This window comes from Fukomys damarensis, unplaced genomic scaffold (assembly GCF_012274545.1).
Source record: "Fukomys damarensis isolate Sample0158 unplaced genomic scaffold, DMR_v1.0_HiC HiC_scaffold_36, whole genome shotgun sequence".
NCBI classification, from domain to species: domain Eukaryota; kingdom Metazoa; phylum Chordata; class Mammalia; order Rodentia; family Bathyergidae; genus Fukomys; species Fukomys damarensis.
This window is the reverse complement of record NW_022900948.1, coordinates 46,022,866-46,040,621: the sequence shown is the minus strand read 5'-3', so window position 1 is coordinate 46,040,621 and position 17,756 is coordinate 46,022,866. Positions and strand designations below refer to the sequence as shown.

General features: G+C 50.4%; 1 protein-coding gene across 5 annotated transcripts in view; it reads left to right on the top strand.

Moving 5' to 3' along the window:
• Positions 1–17,561, top strand: part of Setx (senataxin) — an 81,894-nt gene extending 64,333 nt beyond the window's left edge. For 4 of the 5 annotated variants that reach the window (XM_010627397.3, XM_019207920.2, XM_010627399.3 and 1 more), the window contains 8 exons: positions 207–356; positions 1,365–1,472; positions 4,224–4,411; positions 5,138–5,230; positions 6,702–6,866; positions 9,429–9,527; positions 12,134–12,221; positions 14,692–17,560. In XM_010627397.3, the coding sequence (XP_010625699.1) occupies positions 207–356; positions 1,365–1,472; positions 4,224–4,411; positions 5,138–5,230; positions 6,702–6,866; positions 9,429–9,527; positions 12,134–12,221; positions 14,692–15,396 (1,596 nt within the window). In that variant the 3' untranslated portion in view covers positions 15,397–17,560. Of the gene's footprint in view, positions 1–206; positions 357–1,364; positions 1,473–4,223; positions 4,412–5,137; positions 5,231–6,701; positions 6,867–9,428; positions 9,528–12,133; positions 12,222–14,691 lie in introns of all 5 variants that reach the window. The other variant, XM_010627398.3, reaches the window with a different exon arrangement.
• The last annotated feature ends 195 nt before the right edge of the window (positions 17,562–17,756 follow it).

Below are 17,756 nucleotides of genomic sequence, written 5' to 3'. Positions count from 1 at the left end.
TTTTTTTTTTTTTTTTTTTTTTTTTTTTTTTTTTTGGTTCCAGGGATGCAACTCAGGACCTTGTGTTTGTCCACTGAGCTAAAGCCCCGGCCCTACTTAATTTATTTTTGTTACATAGTAAATGGTAGTTTTATATAAAAAGAAGCTTATCATAGGTAATAATTTACATGCAGCTGAATATGATCAACCTCTCCTCGTTCTCCTAGGTTCAAGGGCGCCCGCAGAAGACCCAGAGCATCATTATTTTAGAGTCCCACATCATCTGCTGCACGCTGAGCACCAGTGGCGGTCTGCTGCTCGAGTCTGCTTTTCGGGGGCAGGGAGGTGTCCCCTTCAGTTGTGTCATTGTTGATGAGGTCAGTGAGCATGGATCATGCGGTTTTGAACAGTGCTGTGGGTGCCGAAGGGTTGGTCAAAGTGATTTCAACATCTGATGTTTACCTGCTCTTGGCCACCTTGATTGAAATCGCTCTTCCACGACTGGGATTACAGTCTTAAAGATGCCTAGTAGTTTCCGGCAAAATCCCTGCTGAGTGATTCTTCAGCTCCTCCTCAAAATGTCTGGGTACCTTTCGAAGTACTGTGTATGGCCTGTGGGCACCCTCCTATGTGCTTGAGTCGTCTCTAGGTTACTTACAGTAACTACTTGTAACCTTGTACACCCAGCTCATGTTGGTTGTTCCTGGGTGATGCACTGAGTACACCTTTATTGCTTACTTACTGTCGGCCAGAATGAAAAGACAGAAGGAATGGAGCATTAGACACAGAATCAGGGCAGGAGATACAAAATCTGATACTCTACCATGTAGATACTTCAACAATAAACGTGAAGCCGATATTCACCAAATAAAAGAGCAGGAAAGACAAGCGATGGAATAATTAAAATGTCATTGAATTAAAGAGAAACGAATCTGGTGATTGGAAAGGCCTACTGAGAAAGAAGGCAGAAAAGTGGGGGAAGCACAGATGCTCCTCATGTGGGAGCTGAACTTCAGAGATCAGTTTCTAAAGGGACCTCAGAGGTGAAAACGTTCTCTCAGCACCATGCCCAGGGGAGCCACAGCCGCGGGCCTAGGACGCACGCCACCCACCTGCTGACTGGGGCTCCCCGTTGGAGAGGCACCTGTGGTGGCTGATTTTCAAACACATGTTGAATTTGTTTTTCCTAAATCGTGTTTACAGAGTTTGTTTTGTTGTTGGTGGGTGTTTTTGTTTTTAACGAATGAAATCATGCTTTTGTTTTAAAATGTACTTTCCGAATGGTAAGAACATGGTGAAGTAGGTAGGTTGTGCATGGATGGATCCGCGAGTCGCAGGGATTGCTGAGGCCGTTGTGTCCTCCCTCTGTGCTCTCCTCCCCCCAGGCTGGGCAGTCCTGTGAGGTTGAGACTCTGACCCCTCTCATTCACCGCTGCAACAAGCTCATCCTGGTAGGAGACCCTAAGCAGCTCCCACCCACGGTCATCTCCATGGTGAGTCATGTTTGTCTGTCTCCGTGGTGAGGGTGGAGGGGCATGCTTTGTTTTTCAGAGGGTGGCTCTTTTTTGCATTGTCCTCTCATTAATCTAGAGGGGAAAGGGTCGGGGGTTTTCTCAGTGGTGCCACCACCTGCTCCACAAGCACAAGGACCCAAGCTTGATCTTCAGTACCCCCTGAAAAAGAGAGAGAGGGAGGGAGGAGGGGAAAGTGGGGAATGAGGAAAGAGAAGCACTGTTTGAGGTAAGTAAAGCTGGCTGCTGGCTGCGAGTGTCCCGTCCCTTCGTTGATGCGCTCCTGTGTGTGGAGGAGCAGTGAGCGCCGGAGACTGCAGGTGGGAAGCCCACTCTTGCATGGTGGCTTCCACTGCCTGGGCTATGCGCATGCTTACAAAAGCAAGAAAAGACTCTCATCTGCTAGTTTATATTTAAATGCACACACTTTGATGAAGATCACATAAAGAGGATATTTTGGAGTACCTTTCCAATTTGGAATTCTGTTTCCTGTAGTCCCAGAAAATGTGCCCCTTGCCTCATTTGCAGTGAAGGTTTGGGGCGGGAGGGCGCTAACTGTAAACTCCGCTTCTGCTGAGCACCCAGAGTGTGGTCCAGGCTGCCTTGTTCAGTCGTATTAAACATGTCTGCTACTCACGCACCTGAGCCTCAGTGTGGGGTAATCTGGAGAAGCCTGGGGTGTGCTTTTGAAATGTAATAAAGAGGGTTTACTAATAAATCTTTTTCTTGTCTGCAGTACTGAGGCTCGGACCCAAGGCCTTGCACATGATAGGCAAGCACTTTGCCACTGAGCTACATCTCTACCCCTACTTATCTTTTGTTTTTGATTCAGGGTGTCTGGCTCAGTTGCCTAGGCTGGCCTAAAACTCAGCCTCCTGCCTCAGCCTCTCAGAGTGCTGGGGTTACGGATCTGCCCTGCTATAATATATAATTTATACAGTACCGCCCTTATAATCCCTTGTAATCATTTTCAAAGCATTTCTCCTCAATTGTGGAATGAGTGTGCACAGTTTTGTGGTCGTCTTTTTTGACTCTGGAATTGCTTAGCATGAGTGCACGACTGTGCTGGGGCAGCACAGTGGCACATGCCTGGCTGAGGGGGAGCCTTGACGGGGAAGGACAGCTGCAGGAGCCTGTTCTCGGGGCAGAGGGCGGAGGGCAGAGCGGGTGCTGCCGCAGTCCTTCCGTGGTGTCGAGCTTCAGACACCACCGATGTAACTCCGTGAAGGAAGTTAGCTTGTGGTGAGAGGGGTTCTTAAGGAGCCTCGACTGCGGTGCCTCCCTTGGTGCTTGATAAAAACAGCAAAAGTGACCAAAACCCCTCCATTTGGGCATTTTTATTGCTGCATAAAAGAAAACGGGCATATTGAAATGAATTAAAAATAATTATGGAGTTCATTTCCACAGCATGTCTTTCTAACCATCTCTTTCTAAGACGTGAAAAGTGTAGGATTTTAATAGGTTTTGCTGGGCATTTGTTCGGGCACCTCCTCATTTTTTTCAGTATGTATTTATTGAATACCAACATCATCGAGGCCTCTTTCAGATTTTGGGGTTATGATAGTGGAGAAAACGGACAAAAATCTCTGCCCTCAGGTGGCTTCTGTCTTAGTGGATAAGGGCCATAGTAAGTTAATAGGACACAGGGGGGATGAACTTCGCATATGTGTAATGTGTGTATCTTTTTTTAGTTTGAAGATGGTGGAATGATGTATACAAAATTGGCTTTTTATGAATCAGTAAATTGGTCAGGAATAACATAGATTTTGTGTCATTGTGTAGATGAACTCAGTTTTTTGTAGAAATAGATGTGTTATCTTACATAAGTCCTTTCTCTGTTTGCCCAAAAAAAAAGACACACAGGTCTGGGGCTTGCCCTGATAAACTCTTGAAGAAGAAGGTAAAATTGTGAAATGTCAGTTAATAATTATTTATTTAGTTAGACAGATCTATTTAAAATTACATGTATAAGCAGTGCCTTACGAGGTAATGCCGGTGAGACGGGAGAGTATCACTGCGTCTCCAGAGCCTGTGTCTTCGGCTCCTCCTGAAGACACCTTCGCACACTGCTGTCTGCCAAGCACATCCTCACTTGTGGGCCACCCGAGACGCAGTGCTCGCTGCATCTGTGTGCTGCTGTCATTGGCGAGCACCCCTCAGGACGCCCCTGTGGTAGTGCCGAGGCAGTTTTATTTGTCATTTCAGTCGCTGTTTTTCTGCGCTGCAGGTTGTGACTCGTTACTTGGTTTGTGAAATCTCTTTTGTGAGTGCATTTCAGTTTGCAGTCTGTGTCCTTTACTGGAGAATTCATTCTGTGAGACTTGATCTTGTTCACTGTGGCAGTCGCAGTACTCTAGATGAAGTACATGCCGGCTGGGTGGATGCAGAAACGGATCTTCAGAAGACTTGTTCACAGTGGCCTTTGATCTCTCTCGTGTGAGGGTGTACGCCGGAAATAATTGTCCAAGCCTGTGATCAGTCTCTTCCTTTCTTACTGACTCTTTCAGTAATAACATAGATTCGATTGTGTCACTCATAAGATCGTGTCTCTGTCACAAGCCTTGTGAGTGTTGGAACTTCAGTGATACTCCGGCTACGTGGCTTTTCCAGAAGCGTGTGCTTTCTCTGAGTGTGATTGTGAGGGATCTTGGGCTACGTGAACCTTGCTGTAGACAGGGCCTGATAAAGGTATACGCGAGTGGCCGGGGATGATTGCTCTTTTCTCCCTGACAGAAGGCCCAGGACTACGGCTATGACCAGTCGATGATGGCGCGCTTCTGCAGGCTGCTGGAGGAAAGACTGGAGCAGAACACTATCGGCAGGCTGCCGGTGCTGCAGCTCACGGTCCAGTACAGGATGCACCCGGACATTTGCCTCTTCCCGTCCAATTACATTTATAACAAAAGCTTGAAAACACATAGGTATGTTCCCTTCGCGACTTGTCAGCTTACCTTGTTGATGGGGCTCACTGCTTAGGAGGAATTCCCATTTTATTGTGTTCTTGAGTCTTGTCACATGAAATTGTAATAATATTGGCTGGATTAGAATGCAGATAAGCAGAAAGGGCGAGGTCACCCACGTTTATACTGTCCAGAAACAAGTTATTGGCATATCTGTCTCCACTCTTCTGTGTTGTTCTTCTTGGTGCTGGGGACAGAACCCAGGGCTTCAGGCTATGTGCGGGCTGTGCCACTGCCCAGCTGCCAGTCCTTTCACACGTCTTTTATTTGTTCTCTTTTGGTTTTCCTGTGTTTTTGTTTGTTTGTTTGTTTGTTTGTTTTAATATAGACTCCCACTGTTAGCTCAGACCGCCCTCAAACTTGCGGCAGTCCTCCTGCCTCAGCCTTGCACATTCTGGGATTACAGGCATCCACCACCATTCCCAGCGCTATTCATTCTCTTTGTTAATTTTTTAAAAATTGAACTACACAGTGTTGTGCGGCTTTCTTTTTTCATTTACAGTATTTTGAGCAGTTTCTAGTCATAATTGTTAGAGACCACTTTCTCTAGCACTAGAATAGAAATACAGTCCGTTTGGGCCTTTTACTGTGCACATCTGTAGAAGACCTCTTGCCCCTCCCGACACAGCAGAACAGTGTGTAGCCTGTCCTGTGGCTTGGATTCTGAAGGTGGCTGTTCTCTTGCAGGTTTACTGAAGCTCTTCGATGCTCGTCAGACTGGCCCTTTCAGCCTTACCTTGTGTTTGATGTTGGAGACGGTTCTGAAAGACGGGATAATGAGTAAGTTCTCCTCTGTTTCCCAGTGATGGTCTCAGAATTGCCCTACGATTTTTGTGTCGATTTGTGTTAGAAACATTTGCTGTGCACATCTCTCTACTCAGTGCCAGGGCACAGTGATTTTCACCCGTCTGTGTAGTGCAGTGACTGCAAGTATTCGGCAAGCACTGAGGAGATGCATGCGGGGATGGCAGGGTCTCGGGGAAACGGCAGTGACTAGGTCGGCCTTTCCGGAGGCTCTGGCTGGGCAGGAGAAGTGCAGGTCACGAGTTAGGGTGAGAGTGGGAGGGGTCGACACAAAGACGGCACCATGCTTAGGGCTTGGGGTGTGGATGAGGGAGGTGTTGGGCCAGCTGTAAGTGACAGTACAGAGGGGCGGTGACAGAGATGTGGCAGGAGCCAGAGAGTGCAGGCGCCCGTGCCCCCTCTCATGGAGAGAGGAAGCCCCAGTTCCACTGTCCTGTCGGGGAGCACCGCGGGCGGGTGGTGTTGGGACAGAGGAGGGGTGGAGAGAAACACAGCAGGGGCCCTGCGCACAGCGCACCTGTCACCTGGAACCTGGGGGTGGGGGGCTTAGGGAGAGGGTCGCTGGCTGGAGCCCTCACCCTGTCTCCCAATAGAGAAAGGGCTGACGATGTAGCTCAGTGCCAAGGCCCTGGACTCATCCCCAGTTCTGAGAAAAACAAAAACACACAAGAGGGGTTGTCTGGCTGACGCAGCCTGCGGCAGGACTGAGAGGTTGGCGTTGTAAGTGGGGTGGCATCTGGAGGGTCGGTCAGAGGGGCTTCACCAGGAAACAGCCAGGGCGCTGAAGGTTGGGGAGGGAGCACGCGGCCAGCGGACTGGGTCGTCTGGAGAGCAGCAAGGGAGACAGACAGCTTGGGGAGCACCAAGCAGGGAGCACGTCCCCTGGTGTCCCTTGTGCTGCGGGATGGCGGTGATGGGGTAACCGGGGTGCAGGCACTTGGGGTGGCTCAGGGCCAGGAGAGGCGGGGAGGGGGTGCACGTGGAGTGCTGCAGGCCCGCGGCACCAGCTCTGTGGACTCGGCGGCCTGTGTGGGTGGCGTCTCCTCTGCCCTGGGGTGTGTGGCTTGTGTCCCCGGTGGTGGAGAAAGGGAAAGAGGGCTCTGACGTTGTCCCTCAGTCCGTGGGCGATAGCAAGTCACGTAAGCGCTCCATCCGTGTTTGCGTTTCTGTGAGTCCCGTTGCTGTTCGTGTGACTCTCACTGTGGTGGCTGTGACAGAGTGGTGCTGAAGCGTCAGTTGACTCCAGACTTTCCTCTGTGGCTTCATGTTGCCCCGGGCGGTTGTCTGCATTTATTGCAGTGTGTGATAGCCGTGGTCATTGTCACATCTGTGGTGAAACTGGCCCGCCTGCCCCTTACCTGGGGGAAGTAAGTTAACTGGTGCCTGTTAGCAGTTACTCTGCGGTGGGTCTTGATGTGTGTTTTTTTTTTTCTCCTGTCCTATTTAGCTCATATGTAAATGCTCAAGAAATAAAATTGGTGATGGAAATAATTAAACTTATTAAAGAAAAAAAGAGAGAGATTAATTTCCGAAACATTGGCATCATAACTCATTACAAGGCTCAGAAGATGATGATTCAGAAGGACCTGGACAGAGAGTTTGATAGGAAAGGGTAAGGTACTTTTACAGACGTTTCTAGTTTTTCTGTGGAATTAGAAGCTGGAGGGAAAGGAAACTGCACTCGAGGCAGTGGTCTCAGACCACAGAAAGGGGCGACAACACACGGCGCTGCCCCGGGTGGCTGGGACTCGTGTGGGTGGGGTCGGGGCCCAGGACGGGCGCCCAGAAGTCAGCCCTGTGCGGACAGCGGGGCTGGTGAGGAGCCCCGGCGAAGTCCCTTGGAATGGATCGTGTACCACTTCCGGGGTCTTTATGGATAGAGTGTAGATTGTTTTTGTCTTCTTCCTCTGCAGCAAAATTAACAGTACTATTTCCTCAGAAGTCTCTTAACCCAAAACTACACAGACTGCTAGAATTAACTCTGCAAAAGCCAGAGCATCTGAACAGCCCTGTGTAACAAGTAGAGAGAGGGTTAAGTACTCAAACTGCGCAGGGGTGAAAAGCCCAAGACAGGCTCGCTGGTTCATCCAACCACACAAACAAGAATTAACACTAGTCCTCAGACTCTTCCAAAATAGTATAATTCTCCCCGACCCTGAGTGTCTTTTCAGTAAATGTTTCCGATACTTAGTGATTGCATTCAGCTGTGATATTGAAACACAGACGTCTCTTCATCATTTTTACCCCCTCCTCCCTACGTAGTTTGTAGGTCCTTCTAGGAGGGTAATACTTACCCACCTACCAGAGCCAGAGAACTGCCAGCTGCGTGATTTATTCCATATGTGAAAGTCCTGAACGAAAAAGTAGTAGACTTAATTCAGCAGTGTAGCGAAAGGATGACCTGCCAGGCAGGTGCCATGCCACCGAGCGGCATCCGGCCCTCACCCGAGTGAGAGTTGTCCCAAGGAAGCAGAGTTGGGTGAACATAGGAAAAGCAGCGTGGTGCCCGGATTTATTACAGAGTATGAGGGGCCTGCATAATGGTCCACTTAGATACAGACAAGGCAGCTGGTGGAATCCAGTGCTCTTTCTCGGTAAAAACACTGGACAGAGTAAGGATACAGAGGAGATGTCTTCCCTTAATAAAGGCATCCACGAAAACCTCACAGCCGACCTCATTCTTGATGCCAGTGTGGAAGCCTTTGCCCTGAGGTCGTGAGGGGTGTTTGCTCCCACTGCTCTGTTCCACATTAACCAGAGGGACAGCCAGAGCAGGTGAGCAAGAAAAGGAGCAAAGGGAAGAAGTGAGACGCCGTCTCTGTAGACAGCATCGCCCTACGAATGAAGAGAAAGCTAGTGCCGGTCAGCAGGCGTATCGGTAGGGCTCGGGGAGCAAGGTCAGCAGCGAACAATCTGAGAAGGAAAGAGTGCTGTGTACAGCTGCATCCAGAAGAATAAAATACTTAGAAATAAACAGCCACAGCAGTGTAAGGCTTAGCGTGGGGAGCTATGAGGCGTGGTGGGTCAGAAGTTAGGAGACACCGAGTAAGGGGGAGACGGCCGTGAAGACAGCAGCGCTCCCCACAGCGGGAGGCAGCGCGGGGCTCAGACAGCGGCACACGGGCGTCTGCGTGGCTTCACATTAAGTGGTCGTTTCTTAGCGATGACCCCAAAGGGAGACACACACCCCGACTGCATGAAAGTGAACAGGCTGTGTCAGAGGACACTGTGAGAAGAGTCGGAGGGACTGGGGTGTAGTGAGTGGTAGCACACTTACGTGGGACGCACGCGGCCTGGGTTCTGTCACCCAGCACTGCAGAAGGAAGAAGGGAGGGCAGCAGCCGGCGAAGTGGAAGAAAATGCTTGCAATCGTGTATCTGGCAGGAGTCTCCTATCTAGAATATAAAGAATGTTCACAACTCAGTGTTAAGAATTGGTAAGAAATTTGAACAGTTTGCAGAAGAAGATATATAAGGGCTGGGGCTGTAGCCCAGTGGCACCACGCCTGCCTGAAAGGTGCAAGGTTCTGAGTTCAATTTCTGATACAGAGGGTGGTGTGTAAAAGTGGCCAATAAGCACATGAAAAGATGTTCAGTATCATTTGTCACTAGGGAAGTGACAATCAAAAGCACTATATACCGCTTCACATCCACCGAGATGGTTAGAATTAAAGACAGCAGGCAAGGGAAGGTGTGGAAGACTTGGATCCCTTACACACATACATTGCTGGTGAGGAGACAGAAAATGATAAATTGCTGCAGAAAGCACTGTGGTGATTCCTCAGATACTAAGTGTAGAATTACCATCTGACCCAGCAGTTTCGCTCTACGTATATACCCTAAAGAATTGAAAATGTCCACACAGAAACTTTCCCATGAATACTTAGAGCAACACAGTAGCCCCTGGAAATAGCCTGTGTCTATTCGTTATAAATAGGTAAACTGTGCTAAGTCTCCAGTTGGGTGTGTTGGTTAAGAGAAAAAGCCAGTCCCAGAGGAGCACATTTTAGGGTTCCAAAGAGACTCGAGAGAGAGGGACATGGGCTGGTGACCCCGGGGCAGGAGGGAGAGAGCAGATTAGCGCGACAGCTAAGATACCCCCAGAAAGGTTAAAGTGGTGCTGCGTGTTTACTAATGATTTTGCTTTCTGAAGTGAACATGTCTCTGTGTAACAGACCAGCCGAGGTGGACACCGTGGACGCCTTCCAGGGCCGCCAGAAGGACTGCATCATCGTTACCTGCGTCCGTGCGAACGCCATGCAAGGCGCCATCGGGTGAGGAGCCGTCCTTGCTGCTGCTCTCTGTCCTGTGATTCAGGAGTAGGCCCTCATCCGCCTCGGTCAGGGAGCACGGCACTCGTTAACTTCCTTTTGTCAAACTTGTACAACACGGTGAAGGTTTCTGTAGAGCTGTGAAGTAGACCCATTGCTAGGTCTGCTTTCTTAGGAATGCATCTCCTGTCATCTTACCTAATAAGAGCGAAAGTAATGGGATGAAGTGTGTTTTGCCGGGCTGCTGCCTGTCCCAGCACCGTGTGTGTCCTAACGTGGCTTCCACCCCTCCGTCTCTGCTGTCACCCTGCTTGTCCTTGCTGCAGATGCCAGGGTTCCCTCGCATCTCCAGGCCCAACACTCTCAGCGTGGCGGTTTGTTCTCAGAAGACCCTGATGGCATTGATTGGTTATAAGTTTAATTTTTCTCTTTTCTAGGCAAATTTTACTTGTACTTAAAAACAATATTTCAATATAATGCAAGTAGGGGCCAGGGATTTAGCTCAGTGGTTCCACCACCTGCCTCCTCACAAGCGCAAGGTCCCGAGTTTGATTCCTAGTACCAAAAGACATGAAAAATAAAATAATAATAATACAAATAGATATTAAAATATTTTTAAAGTAGCCTTAAGTCCATGAAAAAATAAAGCAAAATCTCATAACAAATTAAAGGACATTAGTTAATACACTGTGTAACATAATCTTAAAAGTATAGCCAGAATGTTAAGCATACAAGTCATGAACTAAAAAGACTCTTACAAAAAAGAAACAGATAAAAAAGCAAAACTTTCTTTTCGGTGAACTAAGAGGATCTAGTGGTATTAATAAAACAAATTAGCATATATGTTGAAATATTTTTAAATATTTCATGGAATATATAATTTGGGGAATTGTTAGGACTTCTCCCTGCTTCCTGTTTCTCTTGTCTTCTTTTTTTCATGTTTTCTTTAACATTTCATCCAAACTATGTGCAAAAAATTGTGTACTGTACATTACACAGAACCACAGGAATTTCCATAGATTAGAAGGAAGACAGTTAAGGAGGGCCCGGTCCTGTGGGACATTTTCTCAGAGCATGAAGGTCAGAGTTCAGTTGGGAAAAAGGGGTCAGACTGCCAGATTAAGTGGATGTTAAAAAAAAGCTAAAATGCAGGCCTTTGGGTAGATAACCAGATGCCTGGACCACCAGTTTTTCAAAGGTACCATTTTTAAACACATCTAGCCATCTTTGTGGATTCTTGCCTGTGATTTAGGAAATGCCATTCCAGAGATGTCTTTCCCATTAAGCAGTCTCAGTCCCGGACATAGTAATTATTCTTAAAGAAAATAGCAGTTGAAGTGCCCTTTCTGCATGCCTGGTGTGGGCTGGCTGCGTATACGTATTCAGAGGCTGGTTCTCATTGGATCACTTGATAAATGGTCCACTCTTTCCCACCTAATTAGAAGTTTTTACCTTTGCCACAGACCCATTCTGTTTCTGATTTACTGATTTGTCGCAAGTTTGTATATGTCTGCTTTGTGTCCATGATTTTTTTTTGTTGGTACCGGAGATCAAACTCAGGACTTACACTTGCCAGGCGGGCGGGGTGCCACTGAGCTAAATCCCTGGCCCCTGTGTCCGTGATATTTTAATATTCCAGATATATTTAAAAATAATTGAACTGGTGTGCACTTAAGATGTACATTGTAGGAGACCAAGACCCCTGTGTGTCTCCACCCTCCGTGTGTGCCCCTCCACCCTGTGTGTATGTGTGCCCCTGATAGGAACTTTACACCCTCCTGGGGACATTCTGACCCCTCCCGGGAACATTCTGGCCATGCCCTACCTTATCTAGCTAGACCAGCCTAGGTTAGGTAACCTAGCAACCAGGAAACTCCCTGTTCATCCCTGCCTGCATAAAAGCTGCTGTGTGAGAAATAAAAATTGTCAAATTTTGACCATCTAAAAGAGCTCTGTCTGGTTCCTGTCTTCCTGCGTCATTCCCGTGCCCCGGGGTTCGTTATTAGTAGTGCTCGAGGAGGGGACCACCCGGAACGGGAACGGGAATGACGCAGGAAGACAGGAACCAGACAGAGCTCTTTTAGATGGTCAAAATTTGACAATTTTTATTTCTCACACAGCAGCTTTTATGCAGGCAGGGATGAACAGGGAGTTTCCTGGTTGCTAGGTTACCTAACCTAGGCTGGTCTAGCTAGATAAGGTAGGGCATGGCCAGAATGTTCCCGGGAGGGGTCAGAATGTCCCCAGGAGGGTGTAAAGTTCCTATCAGGGGCACACATACACACAGGGTGGAGGGGCACACACGGAGGGTGGAGACACACAGGGGTCTTGGTCTCCTACAGTACATGTCATGCTCTTAAATTTTCTAGCATCTCGTCCACATCAAAATAGGAAATGGACGAAATGCGACACTGAAGCAAAGCCTTAGGGGTTTGGTTCCTCTGCTGGTTTTAATGGTATTTGCTTCTGCACCAGGTGCCTGGGTGGGGCAGAGTGAGAAAGCCCTGCATCTGCCCTGGGGGATGTGGAGGGAGCCTGGGCCGCTGTGCAGTGGCGGGTGTGGCATGGTTGGGTACGGGCAGCAGTGACGACGCTCTTTCTGTTGCTAGGTTCCTGGCCAGTCTGCAGAGGTTGAACGTCGCCATCACGCGTGCCAAGTACAGCCTCTTCATCCTGGGACATTTGAGGACGCTGGTGGTAGGTGGCTTCTTGGGGGCCGCAGGAAACTTTTTTTTTCCTTCTGTTTTGGTACCGGGGATCGAGCTCAGAGCCTTGCACTTGCAAGGCAGGTGGCAGTACCACTGAGCTAAATCCCCAGCCCAGGAAACTCATTTTTGCCCATGGTTACTGTTATTGGATGGGGTTTTGTTTTTGTTTTCCATCAAAATTGAGATGGTTTTGGGGTCTTAAAGTAGGTTATGTCCTCCAGCAACTTTGTGGGGGGAGCTTTTGTATACAGGTGTAACGGCTCACTTTCTCAGCCCAAAGCCTGAGTATCTGCCCCGAGTTCTCTGTGTCATAAGGTTATGAAGAAACAGGGCCGGGGATGTATCTCAGTGGCACCATGCCTACCTCACAAGCGCAAGGTCCTGAGTTTGATCCCCAGTACTGGAAAAGAAACAAGCAAAAAACTACATGAGCCCACTCATGTGAACTGCTGAGAACGGCTGAATTGCTGTCGCCCTACTGGTCCCTTCTGATGCCAGAGAGTGCAGGAAGGAGCGGCCTCGGGGTCGGTGCCTGACCTGTGCTGCTGGCACACGGCTGTGCTCTGCCATGGACAGACAAGGCTGCTGGCTGGCATCAGTGCTGTGCATCTGCCCCGTCTCCTCTGTCTCAGGGTGTGATGGCTCCTGGGGGTTTAAGGAGTCAGTTATTGGGCACCAGATGAGAGGAGCTGACCCAGCAGTTTTTTCCCCCTCCCCTTAGTACCACCAGGGGGCGCCCAGATCCACCTCTGTTCTTCCTCTCAGCTCCGTCTACATAGCTGTGTACTTTGACCACACAGAGGTGGTTTGTGTGCCTCTTAAAAGAAGTTACAATCTCACATTATCATGCTGCTTTACCACAAAAATGTATGTGTACCTTGAATTTATATGTACATTGTTGAAAAGTCATTTTCGTAGGAAAACTGATGCAACCTTTCTTTGCAACTTCCTGTGCATCTGTATCTCAAAACAAAGGATTTTAAAAATTATTTTTCCTGTGACCATGAGGTGTTCTGAGTGTTAAATGACTTTTCAGCCAAATAACCTGTTAAAACTCTTATTGTACGGTGGAGCACAACAGTGTGACTGTATGACAGGTTGTGAGGCTGTAAACTTGCAGAGGTGAGACTGCCAGGGACGAGTCTCGTCCTGATGCCTCTGTGGACTCCACTGTTGTTAGCACCTGGCAGTGCCCTCGGGATGAGACTTGGGATGGAGGAGAGCTGTCGCCAATTCCAAGGCTGGCACGCACAGAGGAGGTGGGACAGCCCTACCAGGGCCAGGGCCAGGGCAGGGCGGCTGGAGTTTGGAAGTTGAGCCTGGCTTTGGCAGAGCAGTGGCCTCGGTTGATGACATGGTGGTGGCCCTGCTGTGGGGTGGGGGCACTGCTGGGCACAGAGCCAGCACAAGGCCACAGCAGGAGCCCCAGCTGGGCGGCGTCTTTGGTTCTGGGTTTCTTTCTCTTGGATTCCTTAGCTCCTTGTGAAAATGGAATAGGTCCCGAAAGCACTTGATTTCCTCTGAGAAGGCAGAGTGTAACGGTCCTTTCTCAGACACTGCCGTTGTGAAAAGGCCAAGTTTGGGTGTAGTCAACTTAGCAGAAACAGCAAGGCCGTCCCTCCCACGTGTGTGTCGGCCGCGTGCTGCCTACCGGGCTGTATTCCACTTTCACCTGTGAGGAAACAGGCCCAGAGGAGACCGACGTCACACAGCCAGGGCTGTCGTGCAGCCCCTCCGCCGCCGCCCGCCCGTGTAGGTAGTGCAGGAGCCTGTGTGACGTAGCTGTCCGCTTGTTTTTCCTTACACCCTACCTTGGTTCATTCTGGGTTCTTTCCAAGGAGACCCACGCTGCACGCTGTAGTGGCCGTCAAGCAGTAGTTAACTGCTAGGTAAAAGCGCATTGTGTATTTTCCCCCAGATGTGCTTTTCATTTCTTAAGCACCTCTGGAAAAGAAACAAAGTGGGATGGTCGCGTCGGCCTGCTGTCTCCGTGGGTCAGGATATTGAGGCGTCTTTCTCGCAGCTCGTGGGCCTGTGAAGTCGGCCTCTGCAGCCGTGCCTCCCCACTCCACCCGCAAGAGGGGACCGTTGTTCACTGGGAGTGGGGCTGGCGCAGCGGGGGAGCTGAATTTTTAATTTTATTTCATCCGAACGAGTGGGAACCTAAGTAGACAGGAAGCGTCGGCAGCTGGTGCAGATCTGCGGGGCAGCTGACTGCCAGGTGGCCCGGCGCGAGTGTGGAGGACAGCCCGAGGTGCTCAGCCGCGCGGCTGCGTCACCCTGTACTGCAGCTCCCTTTCTTTCTTTTTAGTTTTGTCTGATGAACAGTGGATTCTTGGGAGTCTAATCATGAACGTTTACATATTATTTGTTGAGAAACAAAAGCTACAGCCCCGTGCTTGCCGGGTGTGTTTCTTTGGTGTATAATTGTTTCTTCCTTCTCTTCTTTTCGTTTCAAGGAAAACCATCATTGGAACGAACTGATTCAGGATGCTCAGAAGCGCGGAGCCATCGTCAAGACCAGTGACAAGAACTACAGACACGACGCGATGAAGATCCTGAAACTGAAGCCCCAGCTGCAGCGGAGCCTGACCCACCCGCCCACCGTCGCCCCCGAGGTGTCCAGGCCCCAGGGCGGCCTGCCCAGCCACAAGCTGGACAGTGGGCTCGACACAACGTCCTCCGCCACTCCTCTGTACCACAGCCCCTCTCACTCCAACGAAGCTGTGGTCCCAAAGGATCCTGAAAGGTCGCCCCTTCGGGAACGACTCCGGGACCCACGACTGCTAAAGAGATTTGAAGCTGAAGCCAAGTCAGGGACGTTCCTCAGGGACCCACAGGACGCGAGCCCCCAGCACCCTGGAGCCGTGCCTCCCTGGGCAGAGCTGGGCGTCCCCGTGACCTACCAGGACTTCAGCGCTCCCCTGCAGCCACCTGCCGCTGACGTCGCCCTTCAGAGCCACTGCAGATCTCTGGCACCAGGTGAGCCTCCCGCTGCCGGCGGTGACCAGGAGGGCTGGCTGGGCTCCAGGGGAGAAGCTTGGGCCTTCGACGAGGGCGAGCAGGAGGACTGCGGCTCCGCAACTTACTACTGGAACAACTCTGCCTGGGACAGCAGGAGACTGGAAGAGGACAGCAGTTTCAAGAAGAGAAAGCTTTCGTAGTAGAGCTGTGTGGTGGGCCTGTTGGTCCCGGGCATTCTGTAAACTGAAGGTGACCACTCAGATGAGGTGATGTTTTTTTCCCTGTAAGGAGTTTGTGTGCTGTTGGAAAACAAGGAATTGCATCCGATGCCTGAGCCTTCTGGTCACCTTGAGTAGTTTTGCCAGTTGCACAGTTTTCGGAGGTCCTTTGTGTGTCTGTCATAATGCGCACCCTTGAAGTCAGGACTCTTGTTCTCTGAATGGTCAGCTCTGGAGGTCAGACTGGAGTGAGTGTTGTAAAAGTTGCAGTGTATATTTGTAAAGCAAATAAGAAAACACTTTTAAAGTTTAATCTACTAGACCACTTCTCTTTTTCCCCGCTTAAAATGTTGATCATTTTTTAATGGAACAAACTGTATATTAAAAGTGAGAGGAAGGCAGGTCCTTTCAACCACTGTGACGGAGACAGGGTTCCATAGCAGCCTCGGTCTTTTGGGGCGTGCAAAGGGTGCCAGGGGCCAGGGTCCCTTGGGGACCTGGGGGAGGTGCAGTCACAGAAGTTGTGCTGATGGCCGCACTCTGGGGTGAGGCCCCCGGGCTCAGGACATGTCCGTGATGAGGTCACGTGGCTGTCTCGGTACACGCATAGTCCTCTAGCTAACACTCTCACTCCCCGCGAAGTGGAGGAACCCCTGAGCCGTCCCGTTAGGTGCCCTGGCATGGGTGAGCCCTGTGCAGCTGGCGGGCAGGACGGTGCTGGGGCTGTGAGGACTCTCTCCGGCTGCTTTGGTGAGGCTTGCGGCGCACCAGCCCCGACACACTCCCAGGATTCAGATCGCCAGGCAGCTACAGCTGCGGGGCCATGGGGTGGGCTGAACAGAGTCCGCCCTCAGGGTAGATCCCCGGGAAAGTATTCGCAGTGAGAGCTGGGGAGGAGGAAGGTTGCCCACAGGTGGCCCCGGTTCTCAGGACCGCCCGGTGGGTGGGTGGTGTGGTCCTGACGTCTGCTCCTCTGTGAGCTGATGCTCTGCAGGGGAGGTGGCCAGGATGGAGGGGGTGCCCTGGTCCAGGTTCCCGGGCGTCCTCTGGCTGACAACTCAGGGCTGGCAGCGAGGGCTGTGCGGCCCATCGCTCGTTTGAGGTAGGAAGACTAAGTCCTGAAGATGAATGTTCACTGTCTGAGATAGTCTTTGTCATCTGCTTTTTCAAGCAAAAAGTTCTGTGTAGAAATTCTCTTGGCACAGTGTAGGGAGCTTTGGACAGACGGCTCTGGCTGCCCAGTTTCCACACCCACTATGTCTGCGCATCTGACCTGTGTCAGCTGAACGCCCCCAAAGCAGGGAGCGAGCGGTGCCTTCTCACACCACTCTGTGCCCAGAGCCGGCCCTGCCCGTTAGTGGGCGGTTTGTCCTGGGCTGCCCTTGAGGATATCAGGGTATGGCTCACCCCACCCGGGGCCAAGCCGCGGCCTCCTCAGACCTTTGGTGAAAAATCTCCTTGTTACTTTGACTCCTTTCCTATCTCTCGGCAGAGTGCTGTGTTAGCGGGATTTGCAGGGTCCGTCGGCAGGGAGTCTACGGGAGGCAGCGTTTCCCCTGGGCTGGGTCAGTCCCGTGTCTCAGACTGTGCTCGCCCTCCACCGGCTTCTTCATGCCAAAGTAGCAACACTGCGCTGTCTTTTGTTTACTTTTGTTTCCTTTTCTTTGTGGTGCTGGGGATGGCGCCCAGGAAGTTTGAATCGATAAGTGCATTTACAGGGCCCCGCGTGCCTGGCCCTCTCAGCGCTGTGCTCCGCACGGTGCCAGCCTGGAGGGTGAGGTCTGTGACCGCTGTGCCCTTGTGAGGCGCGTGGCGTCGGGAAGCGCCCTGCTTTCACCACCAGTTCTCGGCAGGAATACTGTGTTGTGCTTTGAAACTAGAGTTGCCTCTTTATACGTAACTTGCCTTGGGTTTGTTGTGCACAATTTGTTTATACGTTCTTGTGAATTTCAGGAGCAGATTTGATAAATACATGTGAATAACCTCCTATAAATAAATTTTATAACAAAAACTATTTTCTGAAATGAGCTACGCAGGTGTGGGTTCTTGCTATAGCTTTGACTTTGTGCTTTGGATTCTTATCTGGAATTTGGCAAACAGCCCTGTTGTCTGTTTAAAACCTAAATTTTAAGAGAAAATGACAGTTAAAAACAAATAAAACTGAGATGGGTTGGAAGCTCTGTGTGACTGAGGTGAGCGCCGCTCTGGGTGGGGCTCGGTGGTCGGACCTGGGTGAGAAGCTTGCTCTGCGGCCCACCCGGCTCAGGCTGCCCGGCTCCTGCTGCGTCTGCAGTGGGGCGGCGAGGTGGTGGGCAGCAGTGGCGCTCAGCTGTGTGTCGCAC